Source organism: Rhipicephalus sanguineus, chromosome 1 (genome assembly GCF_013339695.2).
Source record: "Rhipicephalus sanguineus isolate Rsan-2018 chromosome 1, BIME_Rsan_1.4, whole genome shotgun sequence".
NCBI lineage: Eukaryota > Metazoa > Arthropoda > Arachnida > Ixodida > Ixodidae > Rhipicephalus > Rhipicephalus sanguineus.
The window spans coordinates 18306247-18326246 of record NC_051176.1 but is presented as its reverse complement, the minus strand read 5'-3'; the positions used below and the strand labels follow the sequence as shown (position 1 = coordinate 18326246).

Here is a 20000-nt window from a genome sequence, read left to right as displayed (position 1 = left end):
CGCAGCAGTGGTCCGACACCACGACCTAACCGTAAGGCAAGACGACGAACCACTGACTTCGACTTGCTCATCGACGGCCACAGTGTCGTGGATCTAGTCGACACCGGAGAAGATTACTCTTTGATCAGCGGATCGTTCGCCATGAATTTGAAGAAAGTCAAGACCACCTGGGAAGTCCCCAAAAACCGGACCACTCGAGGTCACCTAGAAGCGCCCGCCGGAATCTGCAGAGCGAGAGTCGCCATTAACAACCGGATTTATCCTGCGAGCTTCGTGGTCCTACGCGGTTGCTAGAGAGATGTCATCCTTGGTCCAGACTTCTTAAGCTTACATAGTGCAGTCATCAACCTGAGATCCGAGTCGATGACACTATCAACAAAAAAGCACTACCACCAGACACGCTACCAGGAAAGCGCGCCTTGAATGTGCTGCAAGACCAAGTCACCATCCCCCCTCGCTCCAGTATCATCATTTCCGTCGGCACTCAGAAACCAGCAGACCTAGAAGGCGTCGTTGAAAGCGACAAGCACCAATTGATTAACCGCGAGATTTGCGTCGCAAGAGGAATAGCCAAGCTGCGAGGAGGAAAAGCAACAGCGATGCTCACAAATTTCAGCAACGAGTGCAAGCATCTGAACAAAGGCACGACGGTCATCTGCATCGAAAAAATTGGGGAAGCCACCAATGCTTTCGTCCTCACCGATGTTACCGACTCTATTCCAATGAACCAAGCCCCTGAAGCAGCCTTCGACGTGAATCCGAGCCTCCCGAAGCATAAGCAAGGACAGCTCAATACACTGCTCCTGCAATGCAAGTACTTTTTTGTCGTCGTCAAAAATTCGGCAGATCCCAGTCGCCAAACACCGCAACATAACAAGCAAAAGTGCCAAGCCACTCCGTCAAAGCCCATACAGTTTCGACGCGAGAACGCGAGGCCATAAAAGAAACAAGTTCGCGAAATGCTACACGATGACATCATCCAGCCGTCCAAGAGTCCATGGGCGTCACCTGTGATGTTAGTGAGGAAGAAGGATCGAGCCCTACGTTTCTGTGCCGACTATCCTTGTCTGAACAAAGTCACGAAGAAGGATGTGCACCCTCTGCCACGAATAGACGACGCGCTGAATCGACTACACAACGCGAGGTAATTTTCGTTGATGAACCTCAGCACCGGATGTTGGCAAATCGAAGTCGACAGAGACACCTATGGAAGATTGCCGTTATAACACCATACGGCCTCTTCGATTTCAAGGCCATGCCCTTTGGTCTTTGTTCGGCACCTGCGACTTTCCACCGCTTTGTGGATAAAGTACTGACAGGATTGAAGTGGAAGACTTGCCTCGTATACTTGGACAATGTCATTTTGTTTGCCTCACACTTCGACGAGCGCCTTCGGCGCCTTGAAGCTGTACTTCAAGCAATCAGGACCTCCGGCCTCACCTTGAAGCCTGAAAACGGCCGCTTGGCGTACGAGAAGCTCTTGTTTTTGGGTGATGTGATTATCAAGTCTGGAGTTAGCCCAAACCCGCGGAAGACAGCTCCCATCACTTGACTTCCCTCCACCCACCGACAAGACGGCCGTACGCCGTTTTGCGGGGTTGTGCGCCTATTACAGATGCTTCGTCAAGAAATTTTCACGGATCGCCACGCCACTAACAGAACTCACGAAGAGCGATGTCGAATCCAGGTGGGAAACGGCGCAAGTCGAAGCATTTAAGAACTAAAACAGCGTCTGCATACGCCTCTGATACTAGCGCATTTCGACGAATACGCCGATACGGACATTCACACCGACGCAAGCAGCGTAGGAAAGGGTTATCAGTTATTCTAGTCGGCCGCTAATCAAGGCGGAAGCCATCTATTGCACAACAGAAAAGGAGCACATTGCCATTATGTGGGCTACCTCAAAATTTCATCCCTACCTCTACGGCAGGCCCTTCAAAGTTGTGAGCGACCACCACGCCTTGCCTTGGCTAGCTCACTTGAAGGACCCTTCAGGTGGCCTCCCACGGCGGAGCCTAAGGCTTCACGAATTCGACGTTACCGTCGTTTGCAAATCCGAAAGGGAACACTTCGACGCCGACTGCCTGTCTCGTTCCCCCAACGACTCACCGCCGCAGGACGACCAGGATTATGACTCCTTCTTGGAAACCACAAGTGCAGAGGACTTCGCTGAACGACAGTGAGCCGACCCGGAACTCAGGAGCCTTGTGGAATACCTCGAGGGCAGGACCACAGATGTTCCGAAGGAGCTCTTTGGAGCTCTTCAGCGAGGACTGGCGTAGCTTTTCTTGCGAAATGGCGTTCTCCTAAAGAAGAACTTCTCGCCACTTTGAGCCGACTACCTCCTTGTTATACCTTCAGTACTATGTCCAGTGGTTATCGGAGCTTTGCATGACGACCCGATGGCTGGAAACCTTGGATTTTTGGGAACGCTCGCAAGGATACAGGAAAAGTATTACTGTCCGCGCCTTGTCGCCGACGTCACTCGTGACGTGAGGATATGCCGAGACTGTCTGCGACGCGAAACACCGCCAACAAGGCCAGGAGGCTTTCTTAACCCGACCGAGCCACCTCGGCGACAGTTCCAGGAAATCGAGATGGACCTACTCAGGCAGTTCGCGACTTCGACTTGCGGAAATAAGCGGATCGTCGTAGCTATCGACAACCTCACCCGCAACGCCGAAACAAGAGCCCTGCCCAAACGCAGTGCCGCCGAGGTAGCCAAGTTCCTTATTTAACACATCGTCCTTCGTCAATGCGCCGCAGAGGTCCTCATCACCGGCAGAGCTACGGCCTTTACTGCTGACCTAACTCAGGCGAACTTGGGATACAGCCAGACAAGCCACCGCTCGTCCACAGCCTACAATTCGCAGGCCAATGGGCTCACCGAGCGTCTAAATGAGACCATCGCCGACATGCTGGCCATGTACTTTGTCGACGTCGAACACACAGCGTGGGATGCCATCCATCCGTACGTAACTTTCGCATACAACACTGCAGTGCAAGAAACGACACAGATGACGCCTAACGAAGTGGTCTACGAAACGAGCCCGGCAACGGCGCTCGACGCCATGCTACCCAACATCACCGACGAGCAAAACCTAGACGTCACCGTCTAGCTTCAGCGCGCCGAAAAAGCCAGACAGCTCGCCCGTCTGAGCATCAACTACCCACAAAATAACGACAGCCGTCACTACAATCTTCGACGACGCCACATGGAATACCAACCCGGCGACCTTGTATGGGTCTGGACACCAATACGCCGACGTCAACTTTGCGAAAAACTTCTTCGGTTATACTTCGGCCCATACGAGGTACTTCGAAGTCTCGGTGGTTTGGACTACGAGGTCATCGCGGACGGCATTTCGAACTCAGCGTGCCGCGGACGACCTAACGTCGTCCATGTCGCGCGCCTTAAACCGTTTTATACTCGTTAGCGAACTTGAGGACTGTACTGTTTGCTTTAGTATTATACGCCTAGTGCGCGCCGACGGAAGCGCCATAGGCGGCGAACTCGGTCATTACTCTCGGGAAAGCAAGCAGACGGCCGCCGTGGTTTCCTACGTCGTTGTACGTGTGTTTCCGCGTTGTTCACGTTTGCGTAGTGAAATAAGCAACGTTCGTCGTATAGTTGTGGCCGAAACTTGAAGGGATGTCGAATAACAATTGCTGTGCAGTGGAGTACTCAAACACGCTAGAGCGACGGAAGCAATGGATCGCCGCTGTTCGTTGGCAAAGGCGAGCCGCTTCGTCATTGTGCGAGTTAACACGTTGCTTCTTGTTCTAATGCTTTCGTTCTGCCATATCGGTGCTCGCTGGATGCACTCGATCATGTTGACACTGGTAGACGACCAAAGTTATCAGCCTGAGCATGAGTTGGTTCAGTGCGACCGCCGTGCCCACCAAGGGCACTTCGCTCAAACGTTCTATATTTCTCAGTTGGTCATCCATGAACTTAGCTTGTACTAGCGCGGTACATGTACCGCGCTATTACAAGCTAAGTTCTATATTTATTATTTACAGAAACAGAAATGCAGCAATGGTTGACTTCATAAAGAACAAGAAGTGATTGAGACGTCACCTTTGTAAACAAAACAAAACGGATGTTCACGGCGAGCTGCACCTCATACCTGGGTCTTGTTACGCTGGTCTGCGCGACGCACCTTTCATATTCACCGGCATGACGATTTACTCCACGCGGACGTTCGTTCTCCTCCGCAGTCGGTCATCACAAGTCTCCTCGGCGACCCTCTTCAAAACTTGTCACTGCTCCCGCGGCGTCATCTCTTGATACTTTACTCACAGCACTAGCTCATCAAACAACACGTCTTCTGCGGTCGAGCGAACGATACTATCCCAGAACGACATAACTTCTTGGCTGACTGACTCTCCGTCGCCGCGCGCTTGCATTGCTTTATCGGCTCGCGCCTGGGTTCGGGAAGGTGCGTATGATTCGTCTGTGCGTAGCACAGCGAAAGCTAGGGAAAGGGCGAGATCCTCTCGCCTATTCGTCTGCGGAATGAGACGGCGCCGCTGGCTCTGCTTTGCTTTCTCGAATATCCCGATCTTTCGCGTGCGTTGACTGTGTCGGTGGCGCCTTCTGCGGAGAGGGTAAGGGGCGCGCTCTCGGCGCCTTTTTATAGTTGTTTTTTTCGATGTGCGCGCTCTGTCGCGCGCGAACCGTCGGCGCCAGGCTTTCATGCTGTCATTCGAAATCGGCGACGTGCGCTTAGTTAAGCGCTCATTTGTGACAAACATCGTGCACAAGTCCATTTTCGTAGAGGCCCGCGCCTTTCCTGCAGCTGCCAGTGCAGAATTAGTTGTCTGACGCCCGCACGAAGGGGGAATAGCAGCCGCGAACTTCATTCATCTCCTCACAGCAAAGCTGTGCAAAGCGCTGTCGTCTGCTCGGCTTCCCGCACGTACTGTCGGCGGCGCCCGCTAGGTGGCTATCAGTGGCGCCTCTATAGGCGGTGCACAAGGCGTATATCTGTGCCTGCGCTTTTTTCGCCCTTCCATGTAGTGTCACACGCATCGGAACGATGCTTTTCCAGAGGGGGGGGGGGGCAATGCCACGCACTCTTCTTTTGCAATTTTTATGTAACCGGTCCGTTACACGTGTAACCACTGTCTTGCGCAAACCACGCCCGAATGTCTGGGAGACTTGCAGATTATTTCAGAATTTTCTGATAGGCTTGAGCGCGCAAACGTCAACAGATTAGTTTATTCTAGAGCTAGTGCGGCCACCAGCGATAACACTCGAATGTTCGATGCAGCATGTACAAATGCCGACGCGCCTAACCGCAGATCAGTTCACTCGACGGCTGAAGCTGTTCGCGCCGCTATCAGTGTACAGCTTGAATTGCTTGTACTTTGCTCCTTTCATTCTGCGGGCACAGGTTCGCCCAAATAGAGTTTCGTCTTAAACACGCCGTCTGCTACCTTCGTCAGCGTCACGACCACGTGACAATATTTTTGTCCTGTCTTTTATGTGCCCTAGAAGGAAAGCTACTGAAGCGTTTGTTTGTACTGAAGCGTTTGGAAAGCTACTGAAGCGTTTGGAAAGCTACTGAAGCGGTGCCTGAGCCCCTACCGCATTGTGGCAGTCGGCATGATAACGAGCGACGAAAGGCTTTACGATTACCAATAATTTGAGGCCCTTACGCAAGAGACGCAAGAGTCCGGGCTTTTTGTGGCAGTGTTCAGATGAACGGTATTACTTTTAGTTAGCACTCATGCATTATTACACGCTAACGCTCCGCATAGGAAATCAACATTTGGGATGCACTAACGCTTCACCCGGATTTCAGGTCCCGTGTTCGAGCGACTCGCCGACCTGTCGGCCTACGAAACGGCGCGCAAAATCTTGGTCGTCAAGCAGCCGGCGGACGACGAGGCGAGGCGGCTTCAAGTGTTCCATGGCCTTCGAGCACTGAGCATCGTGTGGATAGTCTGGGTGCACCACTACGCGTACAACGACACATCCGTATATTGTAAGCCTCGACACTTAACGATGGTCTCGTGTCCTAAAGCTCTATACATGTATATACTGCTGGCTTTGTTTGGGATATCATATCCTTGTGATGCTGTGGGCCCATTTCTTACGTCCAACGGCTCGGATGCCCACACCTCCACATTTTAGCGTCGCGTATAGTACCCGCGCATTGTGGAGGCTCTGACGAAAACGCAAGCAACTTAGAATTTGTCCAGAAGAGCTTAGAATTTGTCTCACTCACGAAAGCAGGAAGGTAAGCCACCTGCGGAGTGAGCGTGCAACAATACTTGTTACGGGGGAAACAAATTATCACCGATATTTTCGTTTCAGAGTATGTCTTTCAAGGCTACGTCGCTGTATGAAATACTTGCTCCCTAAAATAGACAATTCACAATCTCTTTCCTATAAACGTGCGCCTATCGCCCGCTTGAAGAGCACGGATATGCGTAGGGCTACTCCGATTCCTCTGAAGACCCAACTGAAGGCACATCCCGCGACCACCAAAGCGTTCAAGGGATGAGCGCTGCATAACATTTAATTTTCGCAAAAGGAAGAGTGAGTGCTTCAGGTGGGCTTTAGATGTTTGCACAGAGAGGGCTTTTATTTCGTCCTCAATAAATATTTTAACAAAGCAAGCACAAGAAGTGCTGTTTTTGTACATTTGTTTTGTGCAGCCGGTGTTCGATATATCCGCATTATGCAAACGATACCTTGATATGACGAAGGGTAGAACGTTACCTGACGGTCTCGTAGGAAATTCTGCCGGCGTATATAAAGGCGCCTATATGCTACTCTGTATGGGGGACTCAGGACAGGAAGAAGGCAGGAAAGGAAAAAAAATGTGGCTGATCCCGCCGTCATAGGAATCGGTATAGCACGAAAGTGAGAGGTGTCTTCAGATAGGTAGTTGAGCATTTATTGTGCATTGATATGTGAGAGCTTGTACAATGTCGATTAACGTTTGGCAGCTATAGCACCGTCAAACACAAAGGACGCACGAAACGAACGCACAAATATACTCAGGACGAGCGCAAACAAACAACTGTCACCGTTGTTACATTTTTGTGTTTGAGCAGCGCGCTCCTTTCGCAAACGCGGCCGCTGTAGCCAGCGAAGTGACCTTCATGCGCTCTGTAACTTCAACGCAACCTTTCCGGCGAACGCACAAGACGTACAAACCGCCCCCATCACGAGTTAAGCGCGCGCGCACGGGCGACCCCGCCCTGTAGGGCAAAGTGCTCGTAGTGGCGCGCGTGCATCGCAACGAGCGGGACGACGACCTTTAAAGCGCGCCCTGCGCGCCATCTCGCTGTTGATATTTAGAACACTTTGAACAGCCACCGAACTCGGAGTACCGCCAGCGGTAAATGGTGTATATAAGTAGCTGGCCATTAGTGTGCTGATGAACGTACTCTTTGTGGCCGAGTCGTGTAGCGCAGAGCGCTGTGGAGCTAGGGGTCGTTGGTTCCATTCCCAGATGCGGAACTTTTTCTTCTAGTTTTTCCCTTGTCATTTGTCAGTGTACATTGTACAATGTCATATCCGTGACAGAAATACGTCAGTGAAGTCTTCGTGGACCCCGGCATAAAACACTTTTGGTTTTAAAAATTCGGCCGATCCCACGTACCATGGGAATCGATGTTATGCGAAACATGCGGCGGGAGGGTGACTGCGGCGTAATTTTTTACATGGAGCGAAACGTTACGAAATTACGCTAAAGGTATGTGCAAATGGTATACGAACAAACGTATGTTGAAGAGTCGCACATGTGCTATATAACCAGTTGTTTACAGTTCTCTAGCAATAGCAAGAGCAACATGGGTGTTGAATTTCCCGCGCTAATCCCACAAGAGGAAGAAGAAAAACAGCATGCGGCTGTCCTCGTGAGCTCGTTCTAACCGGGAACGTAGAAGCCATCTACGTTGTGGGCTCATGCGGACGCTAATAAACGTCTGTTTGAGTTTCAAGTCCGCGTCGGCTGTTATTTGTCCCACATATTTTACATTTGGTGCCGTTAAACCCGGGAGCCAACAGCCGGGAGCTACCGTCAAGGGACATCGCTGGTGGCTACCGACTGGAACAACAGCCTACGGAGGCCTACCGATCAGCTGACCACCATGGACAGGCTCAAGACTAAGAGGACCACGGGAAGGGCCCAGAACACCACACTCATTCAAGAGGCAAGTGCCTTACTTGAGCGTGATAACGCGACAATGCAACACATCGACTCGATTTATGAGAGTCTGAAGAGCAATAACGAGGAGCTGAAGAGAAATAATGATGAGATGGAGAGCCACATAGGTGACGAAGCATTCGAGGCGGAGTACGCTACCGTAATTGAATATGAGGACAACGCGACCCGTATCTTAGCGGAACTCCAGAGCAAACGCCGCCAGCATAGTGAAACATCTGCGGTTGCGTCGCCTATCGAAGTTCGCGACGTGCCGGCGGCTATTGGACCTGCTGAAAGCCCATGAGCCAAGTTACCGAAGCTGGCGATTAATTCTTTCGCTGGTGTCTTGTGCAAGTGGAACGAGTTCTGGGAGCAATTCGATGAGGTCGTTAATCAGAACGGCAATCTTACAACTAGCGACAAATTTAACTACCTGAGGCTGTTCATAAAAGGAGACGCAGCGGCAGCTATAGCGGGGCTTCCTACCACCGAAACATGTTAAGAAGACGCGTTAGACATTCTGAAAAGACGTTTCGGCGAAAAAAGTGCTTGGAGCAGGAGTATTTCTCAAGACTTTGAAGGCTAACTCTTGTACCTTCTTCTAACGAGGTGGCCAAACTCTGCAAGTTATGAAAGAGAAAATAGACAAGTTATATGACCACGTGCTGAATAATACGCGGGGTCTAGAGGCGCTTTGTGTCACCAAGTCGTCCTTCTCATCGATGCTTTGCGACGTGCTGCTGAGGGCATTGCCTCATGATATCGTCGTAGCATATCATCGATCCTGTGCGACACAACCTGAAAGCTCCAACAACGTTCAACATGACACGGAACTAGAGGGTGTTCTTCACTTTGTCTCTATTGAACTGGAGAGCCTCGAAAAAAGTGACTGTGGAGAACAGAAAGGATGCGATGAGGCGGCTTATCCTAGAGGCAAGAGCCGTCGCTTTCACAGCGCGACCCGAACGTCATCGGTGCTTCACAACCAAGCTTCAAAACCATCTTCGGATACGGGCTGCACCTTTTGCAAGTCTACGCAGCATTTCACGCAGTCCTGTCGTAGAGACCTACCGCTATTACAGAAGAAGAAGCTTCTCTCCGCCGACATGCGGTGCTTTCGATGCACCTGTAAAGGTCATCGAGCAAGGGATTGCAGGCGTAGAATTGCTTGCTCGGGCTGCGGAGGTCGTCATGCATCCAGTATGTGCGACCCAGAGAAGCTGAGCCGAAGAGCGCGGGAAGACGTCAAAGGCAGCAGTACGACCGTATGCGCAGCTACAACCCAGAACAACGCAAGGGGTGGCCCTCTGACGTGCGTGCTCCTACAAACCTTCCGCGCATGGGCAGTGACCGATTATTCGTGCCGCTATGTCAGAGGCGTGTTCGATGGAGGAAGTGAACGCACATTCGTAACCGAAGCACTTTCAAGGCGTTTGAAGTAGAAGTGTCTTGGCTTTGCTACTATAACTATCAACACTTTCGCTAACGTCAGCAGTTGCACACCGAAAAGTCGCACTGAGAGCCATCGAGATACCCCACATTTGCCAAGACATCTCAGACAGCGCGATGACTTCGGTGTTCGTCGCCGAATTCCTGAAAACCGGACACGATATCGCCGATGAGCTGCTTCACTCATCCTTTGAGAAAGAAAGTGGAATAAGTGTGCTGATTGGCTCAGACCAGATGTGGACGGCGATGACAGGTCAAATTTACAGACCTGAAAGCGACGAAAAACTCATTACCATGAACTCAAAGTTCGGATGGACATTCCAAGGGAGCACCAACACTGGTCGTCAAAGGCAGTTGACTGCCGAGTCATGGTATGCGTGTTAAAGACTCAAGTCGAGGTTGAAGTGCTAATCCGGTCATTTTGGGAACTAGACAGTATAGGCATATCTGATACGAAAAACAAGGAAATTGAGATGAGCTCGACTATGCAACACTTCGAGGAAACAATAGAACTGCGGGGAGACAGATACGAAGTGTCATTGCCCTGGAAAACTGGGTTTGAATTATGTGACAACAAGGAAGTCGCCACTACCAGACTAAAGAAACTTTTGAGCCGCTTATCCAGCAAAGATGGTCTTCTGCAAACTTACGACGCCACGATCCGCAACTACCTACTAGCCGGACATGCAGAAGTAGTAAAGATTACACCTCGAAATCCGGCGAAGGTTTACTACATGCCACATAAAGAAGTGATCCGGTAACAAGCGCTGACAACAAAGGTGCGAGTTGTTTTCGACGCGTCGTCAAGAGCACGAGGACGCAAGTCGCTCAACGAGTGCTTAGAGAAGGGCGACTTATACCAGGACCTCGTAAAGATATTACTACGCTTTCAAACGCACCCCATCGCCATAATGGCAGATATCGAGAAGACCTTTCTACTGATTTCGATAAAAGAAGAGGACAGAGATGCCTTTCGAATTCTGTGGTTGGAAGAAGGCGATGTTGCTGAGTTCCTGCAGAAGCAAGTGCAGGAATGGAGGATGACCAGAGTACCTTTTGGAGCGACACGCAGCCCATTTCTGCTGACGGCAACCATTCTTCATCACATAACAAGAGCGCCACCAAGTATGACCTCGACCGCGAAGACCTTGGGCGAATCGTTCTACGTCGACGACTTAGTGACAGGAGCTGATACGGACGCCGAAGCTGCCACGTTTTGTAAAGATGCGGAACAGCTCATGCTCTCTGCCGGCATGAATGTTCGCAAGTGGACGACAAATTCCAGAGTGCTTATGAACCTGTTAGAAGGCGAGCACCGATCAACCAGCGAAGAGATGGTTGTACTTCATGAAGCTTCAGTAAAAGTACTTGCAATTGCCTGGAGTCCCCAGAGCGATGAATTCAGCTTCTCAATGGCAAATCTTCTTGCATTTATTAAAGCAAAATCAGACACGAAAATGCTTGTTCTGCAAGCAGCGTCAAGAGTGTTCGACCCGATTGGATTCATCGCGCCTTATAGGGTGTCTGTACGAATGCTGTTTCAGAAAATCTGTGCCCGCTGAATCAACTGGTACGAGTGCTTGCCTCACGATTTACGAGAAGAATGGCAGGACTGGGTGAACCAGTTGACAAAGCTTCAGTCAATTAGTATACTGCGCTACATCAACAGCAACGAAGGGAAGCTGCCCCGCGAACTAGAACTGCACGTTCTTTGCGATGCAAGTCCGTTAGCATACGGCGCAGTGGTCTATATTGTGTCTGACAGAACAAGACGACCTCGCTTTCTAATAGCAAAGTCACGTGTTGCTCCCATCAAGACGATAACTTTGCCTTGTCTAGAATTTCTAGGAGCGTTGATTGGTGCAAGTTTGCTGAGCTTCATATCCAGCGCACTTACGGGCTTCCAGGTACGTTACACGATGTGGACGGATTCGGCAATAACGTTATCATGGCTTAAGGGTGATGTACAGAAGTGGACACAGTTTGTTCGCAACAGAGTCACTGAGATACAAGGGCGAACCGAGCCTTCCGCTTGGAAGTATTGCCCTGGTAGCGACAATCCGGCAGACCTGTTGACACGAGGCGTATCTTTAGACGATGTAGCTACGAGCATATTGTGGTGGCTTGGACCTCGCTGGCTTCAGGAACCTGAGCACCTGTGGGCATCATAGCCAGTACATACAGCGGATAATGACAAACTTGCCTATTGTGAAAGCGTCGCCGTTCAAGTGTCCCTTACCACTCACATCTCGCTTGCGCTACTTGAAGTGGAGCGTTACAGCAGACTTGACAAGCTGTTGAGAGTTACAGCATGGGTGCAGAGGTGCGTCAATCGCTGGAGGCATCATGGCAGCGATGAACAAATTGGTCCCCTCACGGCAGAGGAGCTATCGAGTGCGGAGCAGTACTGGGTTCGACACGTACAGGACGCATTTTTCAGCGCAGAAATCAAAGCTATCGCAGGAGAGCGTTCTGTCGACATAACGTCACCCATCACAGGCATCAACCCATTCCAGGATGAAGATCGGATACTTCGGGTTGGAGGGCGCTTAATGCGGATGGAATCTCCTCAAGATGTCAAGCACCCAATTATATTGACAAGCGACCATCACTTTTAAAGGCTACTTTTAATCTGAGCCCACTGCGCAGTGCTGCACGGAGGTGTGCGTGATATCCTGACTCAGTTAGGAGAGAGCTTCTGGGTGTGCAAAGCACAAAGCCTGGTGAAGAAAGTGACCAGCAAATGTTACTTGTGCAAGCGTTATACCATTCCACCAGGACATGCTCCAATAGCTCCTCTCGCGAAACATAGGGTGACACCAACGCACGCATTTAAAGTGGTTGGAGTGGATTTCGTGGGACCTCTCTTCGTGAAGACGCCGTTAGGAGAGGCGAAAAACTACATTTCTCTATTCACGTGTGCAGTTTCAAGAGCGATCCACCTAGAACTTGTGTCCAGCATGACATCTGAGGCATTATTGATGGCCTTACGTCGATTCTGTGCCAGAAGAGGACTTCCCCAAGTCATTTATTCAGATAATGCGAGGGCCTTTAAGAAAACTTCAGGGGATTTGCGAAAGCTTTGCAGCATGCCGTTACAAGATGATGTCGCCAGACACCTGACCAGTAAAGGCATGAAATGAAAGTTTATTGTGCCCAACGTTCCATGGTGGGATGGATGGTGAAAGCGGCTGGTAAGAACTGTGAAGACACCGCTTCGCAAGATTCTCTGACGCGCCTCCTTCGACTCCGAAGAACTTATGACAGTAACTGCAGAAGTTGAAGCCGTCGTCACTTCAAGACCTCTCACATCTATTGAGTCGGAAGACAGCGAACCATGCACTTTGACTCCGGCTGAGCTGTTAATTGGCAGAAGATTCACGGCGATACCATAAGGCAGCATCGAGGAACGGACATCTCCACGCGTAAGGAGGCCACCCGGAGACTTCTGTACAGAATGCGCCTGACAGAAAACTTCTGGAAACGATGGGCCAAAGAGTACTTGCTCCAACTGGGATCAGCGCACTTCTGCGACAACGGGGATAAGAAGAAAGTTAAGGAAGGCGTTGTTGTACTCCTACATGCTGAAAACCTTCCACCTCAAGTGCGGCAACTCGCAAGGGTGATTGAGGTCTACGAAGGAGACGATGATTACGTTCGGTCGTGCAAGATAAACCGACAAGAGGGCCTTGTGACTACAAGGCCCATACAGAGACTGTACCCCCTAGAACTTCAGGCGTGACTACTGCGCGGCCGGGAATGTTCAATTTCCCGTGCTCATCCCACAAGAAGAAGAAGAAAAACAGCATGCGGCTGTGCTCCTGAGCTCATTCTAACCAGGAACGTAGAAGCCATCTTTACGTTCTGGGATCATGCGGACGCTAATAAACGTCTGTTTGAGCTTCTAAGTCCGCGTCGGCTGTAATTTGTGCCACAACAACGCCAGGCGCGGTAAGCCAATATATAATGCTTATACCTGTCCGTCATGAAGGAGAACGCACGCACGTTTCACGAACCCGTGTGCATGTGTGGAAGAGGTTCTTGAGAGTTCTGAGGGAGATGGCGGCGAGCGGATTGTCTTTATTATAACTGATGGTGCGCAACTCAGACATCGCCGATGCCGCTGCTTGTCTGCGTGTGTGTTCTGTGTCTGGCGGCCGGCAAAGTGGGATGCAGCCTATGTTCAAGTTGCGCATCGCCGTGTTCTTATATGTGCCCACGCCTCCGCACCTGCAATGTAGCCGCTCGCTGTGGACGACACAGTAGGCTCATCGCTCTCATCACTCTCATCACTCTTTCAGAAAGTGCTAACACGCCAGTTTCTGTGAGCAGAGCGCCTTTTTCGAGGTCGTGCACGTGTGCGTGCACAGACTGTACTTTAGAGCGGCGAGCTTGATGGGATTGTTGTGGTTGTGGCATAGAATGAAGGTGGTAGCCAGGTACAAGATAACGTCTAGAGAGCTGTTTGCTAGCCGGGTCATGTCGTCGACAGACAGTCGGTCGATAGAGCCGGCGACATGTGGGAACCTGAAATCACCTTCTACGTTGGTGAGGTATAGGCCGTCGAGGCTGGTACCCTGGAGAGGGCGACGTAGACCAACTTCAGTGATTGGCGCTTATCGTATCCGTAGACTACCAGGGCGTATGTGGCCCTTTGTGACTTAATATAGTTATCGCGTTTGCTGGCGCAAGGGGTAACTGTGTCCTCTTACATGAGATATTTTTGTGGCGTATATGGTGGTTGTGGTGGTTCGCATTAGCTCGGGCACCCCTTTCATTGTCCTCATGGCAGATATTGTAATTGAGCTGCAGAACTTTCAGCGTCTCTGTACTTACTTGAACCTCGGGTACAAAAACAGCGCTCTGGCACATAGTTGAACCTTGACGCTCGACCACCGGTGATTTGCTTGAAAAAATTGAGGATTATCTATCTAAAGAGAGAAGTCTCTCCCCAAAATATTTTTTGCGAAAAAATATTTTTTCAGTAGCTTACGCTTCATGCGAAGTTTTTCGGGGAGCTCTAAAGTATGGCTCGGAAAACAAATTATTCAAAAAGTTGTTCTTCATAAATTAGGTTGGGATACCATTTTTCCTACAGAATGATGTTAGGCTTTACACTTAAAAGTCTTTCGTCTATTTTTACGCTTCCGTGCCCTTTTATTAAGAGCTTAGATATGAGAATTATGATCCATATAGTGATTTTTTGTAGATAAATTACTTCTATGAAACCGAACATTTTATATTAATGATTGTCATGAAGTCGTACTATACGCGAAAAACAGTTTCAGCCGCATATAGCGCAAACTAGTGCGTACAGTCGGCGACAAACGTGCAAAAAAGTTAGTTTTGGCCCATGTTCAGTCGTAAACTGAACATCGCGGTGGGCCTGGCAAAAATGCTACAAATAGCGCATTTATTAGCAACGTTCACTCAACACAAAATCAGAAAGCTTTTTTAAGCTAGAAAAAAAATTGAAGTTGGCTTCCACTTGTGTCTGTGCTTGCACACATGTTGTCTTCCTATCCCTTACAAAAATTCATTTAGACAGTCTGTTTAAACCCATTTTTAGAGTGTCTATAGGCTGACTAATCATATTTTTGTAAGGATAGGAGAGCGTCCAAACAGGAACTACGACTTGCGCGGGCGTGATGCTTCCTCTGTTGATGGGAGGACATCTAGTCAACGTAATCAGCTTTTTCGCGTGTTTGTTTATACGCTTTAGTAGTCAGTATTAGAAACGCGGACATTAGTAGAGTGCATTTGATCGGATGTCAATATCTGCTGACGCAGGTCGCATGATGGAATCCCTGCCGCGGCGGCCGCATTTTCGATGGAGGCGAAAATGCTTGAGGCCCGTGTGCTTAGATTTAGGTGCACGTTAAAAAACCCCAGGTGGTCGAAATTTCCGGAGACCTTCACTAAGGTGTCTCTCATAAGCATGTCGTAGTTTCGGGACGTTAAACCCCAAATATTAAAAAATATATATCTGATGTGGGCCTTCATATAGCGTTCTCGTGCACCACAGGCATATGACGCCGTTGTGTTCAATAGGCCGTTACCTGGGATACCAGCCATATGATTATCCCGATACCTGCGATATGACACCTGCGATATGCGTTACTTACGATAGGATTCAGAAATAGGAAAATACGCCGTGATTATGGCAAGCATCAGTCGCGTAGGATGGCGGATATGCTGCAAAGTTGCACCAACACAATCGCGTTCAAGCGACCATGTTTTTTCTGCTTTAAACATCTAGCAGACGAAAAAGGATGACGCGTTTTCAGGCAGACGTCCTAACAGACGCGATTCTATCATGCCAAAGCAAGCCTGAGCATGTCCTCGTTGGCGTAGGCCTTCCAACGCTTGAAGGTCTTCTCGCAGCCGTCGTGCCTTTCCCGTTCGCTAGTATTCTCTCGTTGTACGTATTCGGGGTCTTGGGCTTGCCGCCGTCGCTTCGCAGCCATTTGTTGGGCTACCTGCTGCCTTCATGTTCAGTGGAGCAGTGGTGAGTAGTGAGATTCACCAAATTTCTGTGGCACATACCCGTTTTTTCGCAGCCATTTGTTGGGCTACCTGTTGCCTTCTTCATTTTTCGTGGACCAGCGGTGAGTAGTTGGATTTACCCAATTCCTTTAGCACATGCCTGTTTATATGATGATAGTTTTCTGCATCGAGTCACAATGCTAAACAGCTTCGCTTGTTAAAATGACTTTTCACAGCTTCGCTTGTCGAAACGACGTTTGCCAGCCCTGCACATAGCATGTTAGCAGCAGGAAGTGGCTCCCACACCATCTGGGTGTGTATGCAGTACCAAACTTTTAAGCTCCACATTTCTGGACTGAGTTCGAAGGGATACTGGGGACGATGGTAAGCCAACTTAACAGTGAGCCATGCACCACTGCCAAATAGTCCAAATATTGAGGCAACAAAAGCTTCTTGGCTAAAAAGTGGGTGTAGCCTCAAGTCACTCCTTATTTCACATGATGAGTTCCTTGGAAAGTTCACGGACATGTTGAAGGAACTGAAAGGCCACCATTCCTTGAACAAACAGCAGGCGCATTGCTTCAGACAACTTAAAACAAGTAGCAAGTTATTATTCGTACAAAAGATTCCGAATATGGACCATAATTCTCATATTTATGCCCGTATAAAAAGGGCACGGAAGCGTAAAAATTGACAAAATATTTTTAAGTGTAAAGCCTATCATCATTCTGTAGGGAAAATTGTGTCCCAACCAAATTTAGAAAGAACAACTTTTTTAATGATTTGTTTTCCGAGCCGTACTATCCAGCTCCTCCAAAAACTTCACATGAGGCTTGCGCTACTGAAAAACAAATTTTTCGCAAAAAATATTCTGGGGGAAGGCTCCTCTCTTTAGGTCCTCAGTATTTTTCAAGCAAATCGCAGATGGTTGGGTGGGACACATGGCGTGGAATGACCCAGTACGAATCAATCCGGGAACCTTCCATCGGAGGGCAGCGCCGATCTGCCGAACGTACCGATGATGACGTATGCCGGTTAGTTCGTTTCCACGCCACACTTTTGGCACGTTCGCCTGGGCGGAGAAAGGTAAACTTTTCTGTCGCGTAATAACGTGGCAGCGTTAAAGAGCTCGTTTCGCAGAAATTCCGGTATCGGCGTCGTTCGTTATCAGCAAAAAATCAGCATCTTGTCCATGACTGAAAAATTGAGAAAGATGCAAATACAATAAATAAAAATTGAAGGTTCGAGTGAAAATCGAACACAGGCCGTTTGAGTGGCAAGCACGTGTTCCAGCACAGAGCAACCCTATTGCTTGAAACTGCTTCGAAAAAGAAACACTATATGAATGTCATGTAGTGGAAGGAGTCTCCTTCATTCTAAAAAGACAGGGCGTGCAAACACGGACACAAGAAACAAGTCAGGACTCCACAAACGCCGACTAACAACTGAAGAGACGCACAGGCGTTTATGCGCAGAAATCAGGGATATGTATTGGTTGCTCCGGTTATGAGTGATTTATACCTTAGCAACATTGACAAACTTTTGGAAGGCGCCTTAGGTAATTCGGTTATTAAGGTGTTTCGTTATGTGGACGATTACTTGATTTTTTGTAGTGGTGAGAACTTTGAAACGGTGGTAACCTCAGTGAACGAAAAATTTGAATTAAACGGAGGAGGGCTGAGCTTTACTAAATAGGTGCCTCAGAATAATAAAATACAATTTTTAGACATTTCCTTAACGTTTCAGAAAAACCACGTGTGCTGGCAGTATTCTCCTAGATCTTCGAAACCACCGTTAAATTTTTCGTCGAAGCCCTCGAAGGTTGTAAAAAACGGCATCACCATGTCTTGCCTTAAATCAGCCCTGACCAAATTGTGTCAGCACAAAATGAGTGATAGCTTTAACGCACAGGTTACGCGTCTTTTAGATGTAGGATATCCTCGGGATGCAGTGGCCACTGTCGCTGAACGTTTAAAGAAGTCGATTATGTTAAATCTGAGCATGGTTGCAGAAAGTGATAGGAAGAAACGTGTCGTAGGTGTGCCGTACATTCATTGCGTATCCCACAGGCTAAAGGAAGTCGGAAGTAGATAAGGCGTTAATGTTGTTTTCACGGCTGCCAATACGCTAGGTAAGATATGTGCCGCTGTGCAGAGGAAGAATGAGCCAATAAATGACAAGAAGCGGACCGATATGTGTTTCGTAAAACACACCAACAAATTCACTTAATGCCGTACAAGTGTGGTGTATAAGGTCCCTTTCAGCTGCGGGCGCTTCTACGTAGGACAGACGGGCCGATGCATTTATCAGAGATTGTTGGAACATAAGAGATCGCTAACAGAAGGCTCACCTTCTAATCTGTCTTTACATTGTCGAGATTGTAAGTGCACGCCAAAATTCGATGACTGCGCAGTATTGTACCGACATAAAAATGAAGAAACGCACCTGATGATTGAAGCGTGGCATATCGAGAATAGTGGTAGCGCATTCGTGAGACAACCATCTATTAACTTGCATAAAGATGAAATCCAATGCCTTAACAGTTATCTCCCACGTAGACCCCCCCACGCGTGCCGGATTGATAGGTTCGCCTGTTGAATGAGCATGCGCAGATATGTTTTCGTGCCTTCGTTCTTTTCCGCCGTTGTGCGTCTCTTCAGTTGTTAGTCGGCGTTTGTGGTGTCCTGACTTCTTTGACTTCTTTGACGTCTTTTTAGAATGAATACTTACCAACTAGCTCAGGTCTCTGTTATTCTATGAGTCCTTAACGCATAGAAGCGTAGAATCACGCCACGCGTCGAAACATGTGGATGGCGCAACGAGTGGATGTTTTAAAGGCCAACCCATTACAAAGCGTTCAGACATATGTAATCATCATCAGCCGCAAAAGCACCAACAAAGTGAGCAGCTCCATCGGTTCGCGTGTTGCCTTACGGACCCGTAGTAGGCCATTCGTTGATTCGCAAAAGGATGAATTTTGGATAGGGCTTTGTGTTTTCGGTGTTTATTTTTGTCAAAAATCGGCGGGTGTTTATCGGAGTTTATATTTTTGGCGCCAATTCGGCGTTTATCGGAGTTTATTTCTCAAAAATCTTCAATTCTCCGAAATTCGGAGCTTTGCATTACTCTCAAAACCTCAAAACCTTAGATAAACTCATATCTGAATACTAAAACATGAAAACACATGAAGGACATTTTTTTTCTAGAAGGTTTGAATGCAGAAAAACATATACGCACAAGCGAAATACTTGAACACAAAACATCTGTATTTGTGCGTATAACAACCTTATGCTTAAAACTTATTGTAAAACACGCAAGCATACTTTGCGAAGTTGCTGTCAGTGATCGAAGCGCGCTCCTTTCGATTGAAGACTCTCAGCTTTGAAAATGCCCTTTCAACGTTAGCGCTAGAAACAGGAAGCGCCAGAAGACGCAGCGCGCAGCGAGTAAGTACTGGCCGCTGGACACTGTGAAGTCTCCAAAACGACAGGGGTTCAAAAATGTTACACATTTCGTAGCACTGATAGTTCGCAAAGTCACTCAGGAGCTGGCTCATGTCGTCAGTTTCAAGCAGCAGTAATTGAAAAATAGGCGCACAGGTTTTGAACGCGCAGGGCAGCTCATGCTTCACGTTTGGATGCACAATTTGAACACAGTACCAAAACGATTCTTTGGTGTACTAGAGTTGATCGCCCAGGTTCCTCTCAGATGTTTGTTTCCACTTTTCGGCGACAGCAGCGTAGTATCGGTGAAAGTTTGCGACAGTCGTTAAGCGGTCAGTCTCGTCAAGCACTCAAACATGAGTGCCGACGTTAGGCGGACCATGAGCTACCCTTTATACGCCGGTGTACTCGGCGTTCCTGGTAAGTCCACAATAAGTGCAAAACTGAATTT

The 20000-nt window shown here is 48.8% G+C and overlaps 1 protein-coding gene across 1 annotated transcript in view; it reads left to right on the top strand.

Moving 5' to 3' along the window:
* Nucleotides 1-599: 599 nt before the first annotated feature.
* The window catches only part of LOC119380095 (nose resistant to fluoxetine protein 6), an 81689-nt gene continuing 62288 nt past the window's right edge, over nt 600-20000 (top strand). Inside the window, exons 1-2 of the mRNA XM_037648994.1 lie at nt 600-810; nt 5814-5996. Of these exons, the coding sequence (XP_037504922.1) occupies nt 600-810; nt 5814-5996 (394 nt within the window). The remainder of the gene's footprint in view (nt 811-5813; nt 5997-20000) is intronic.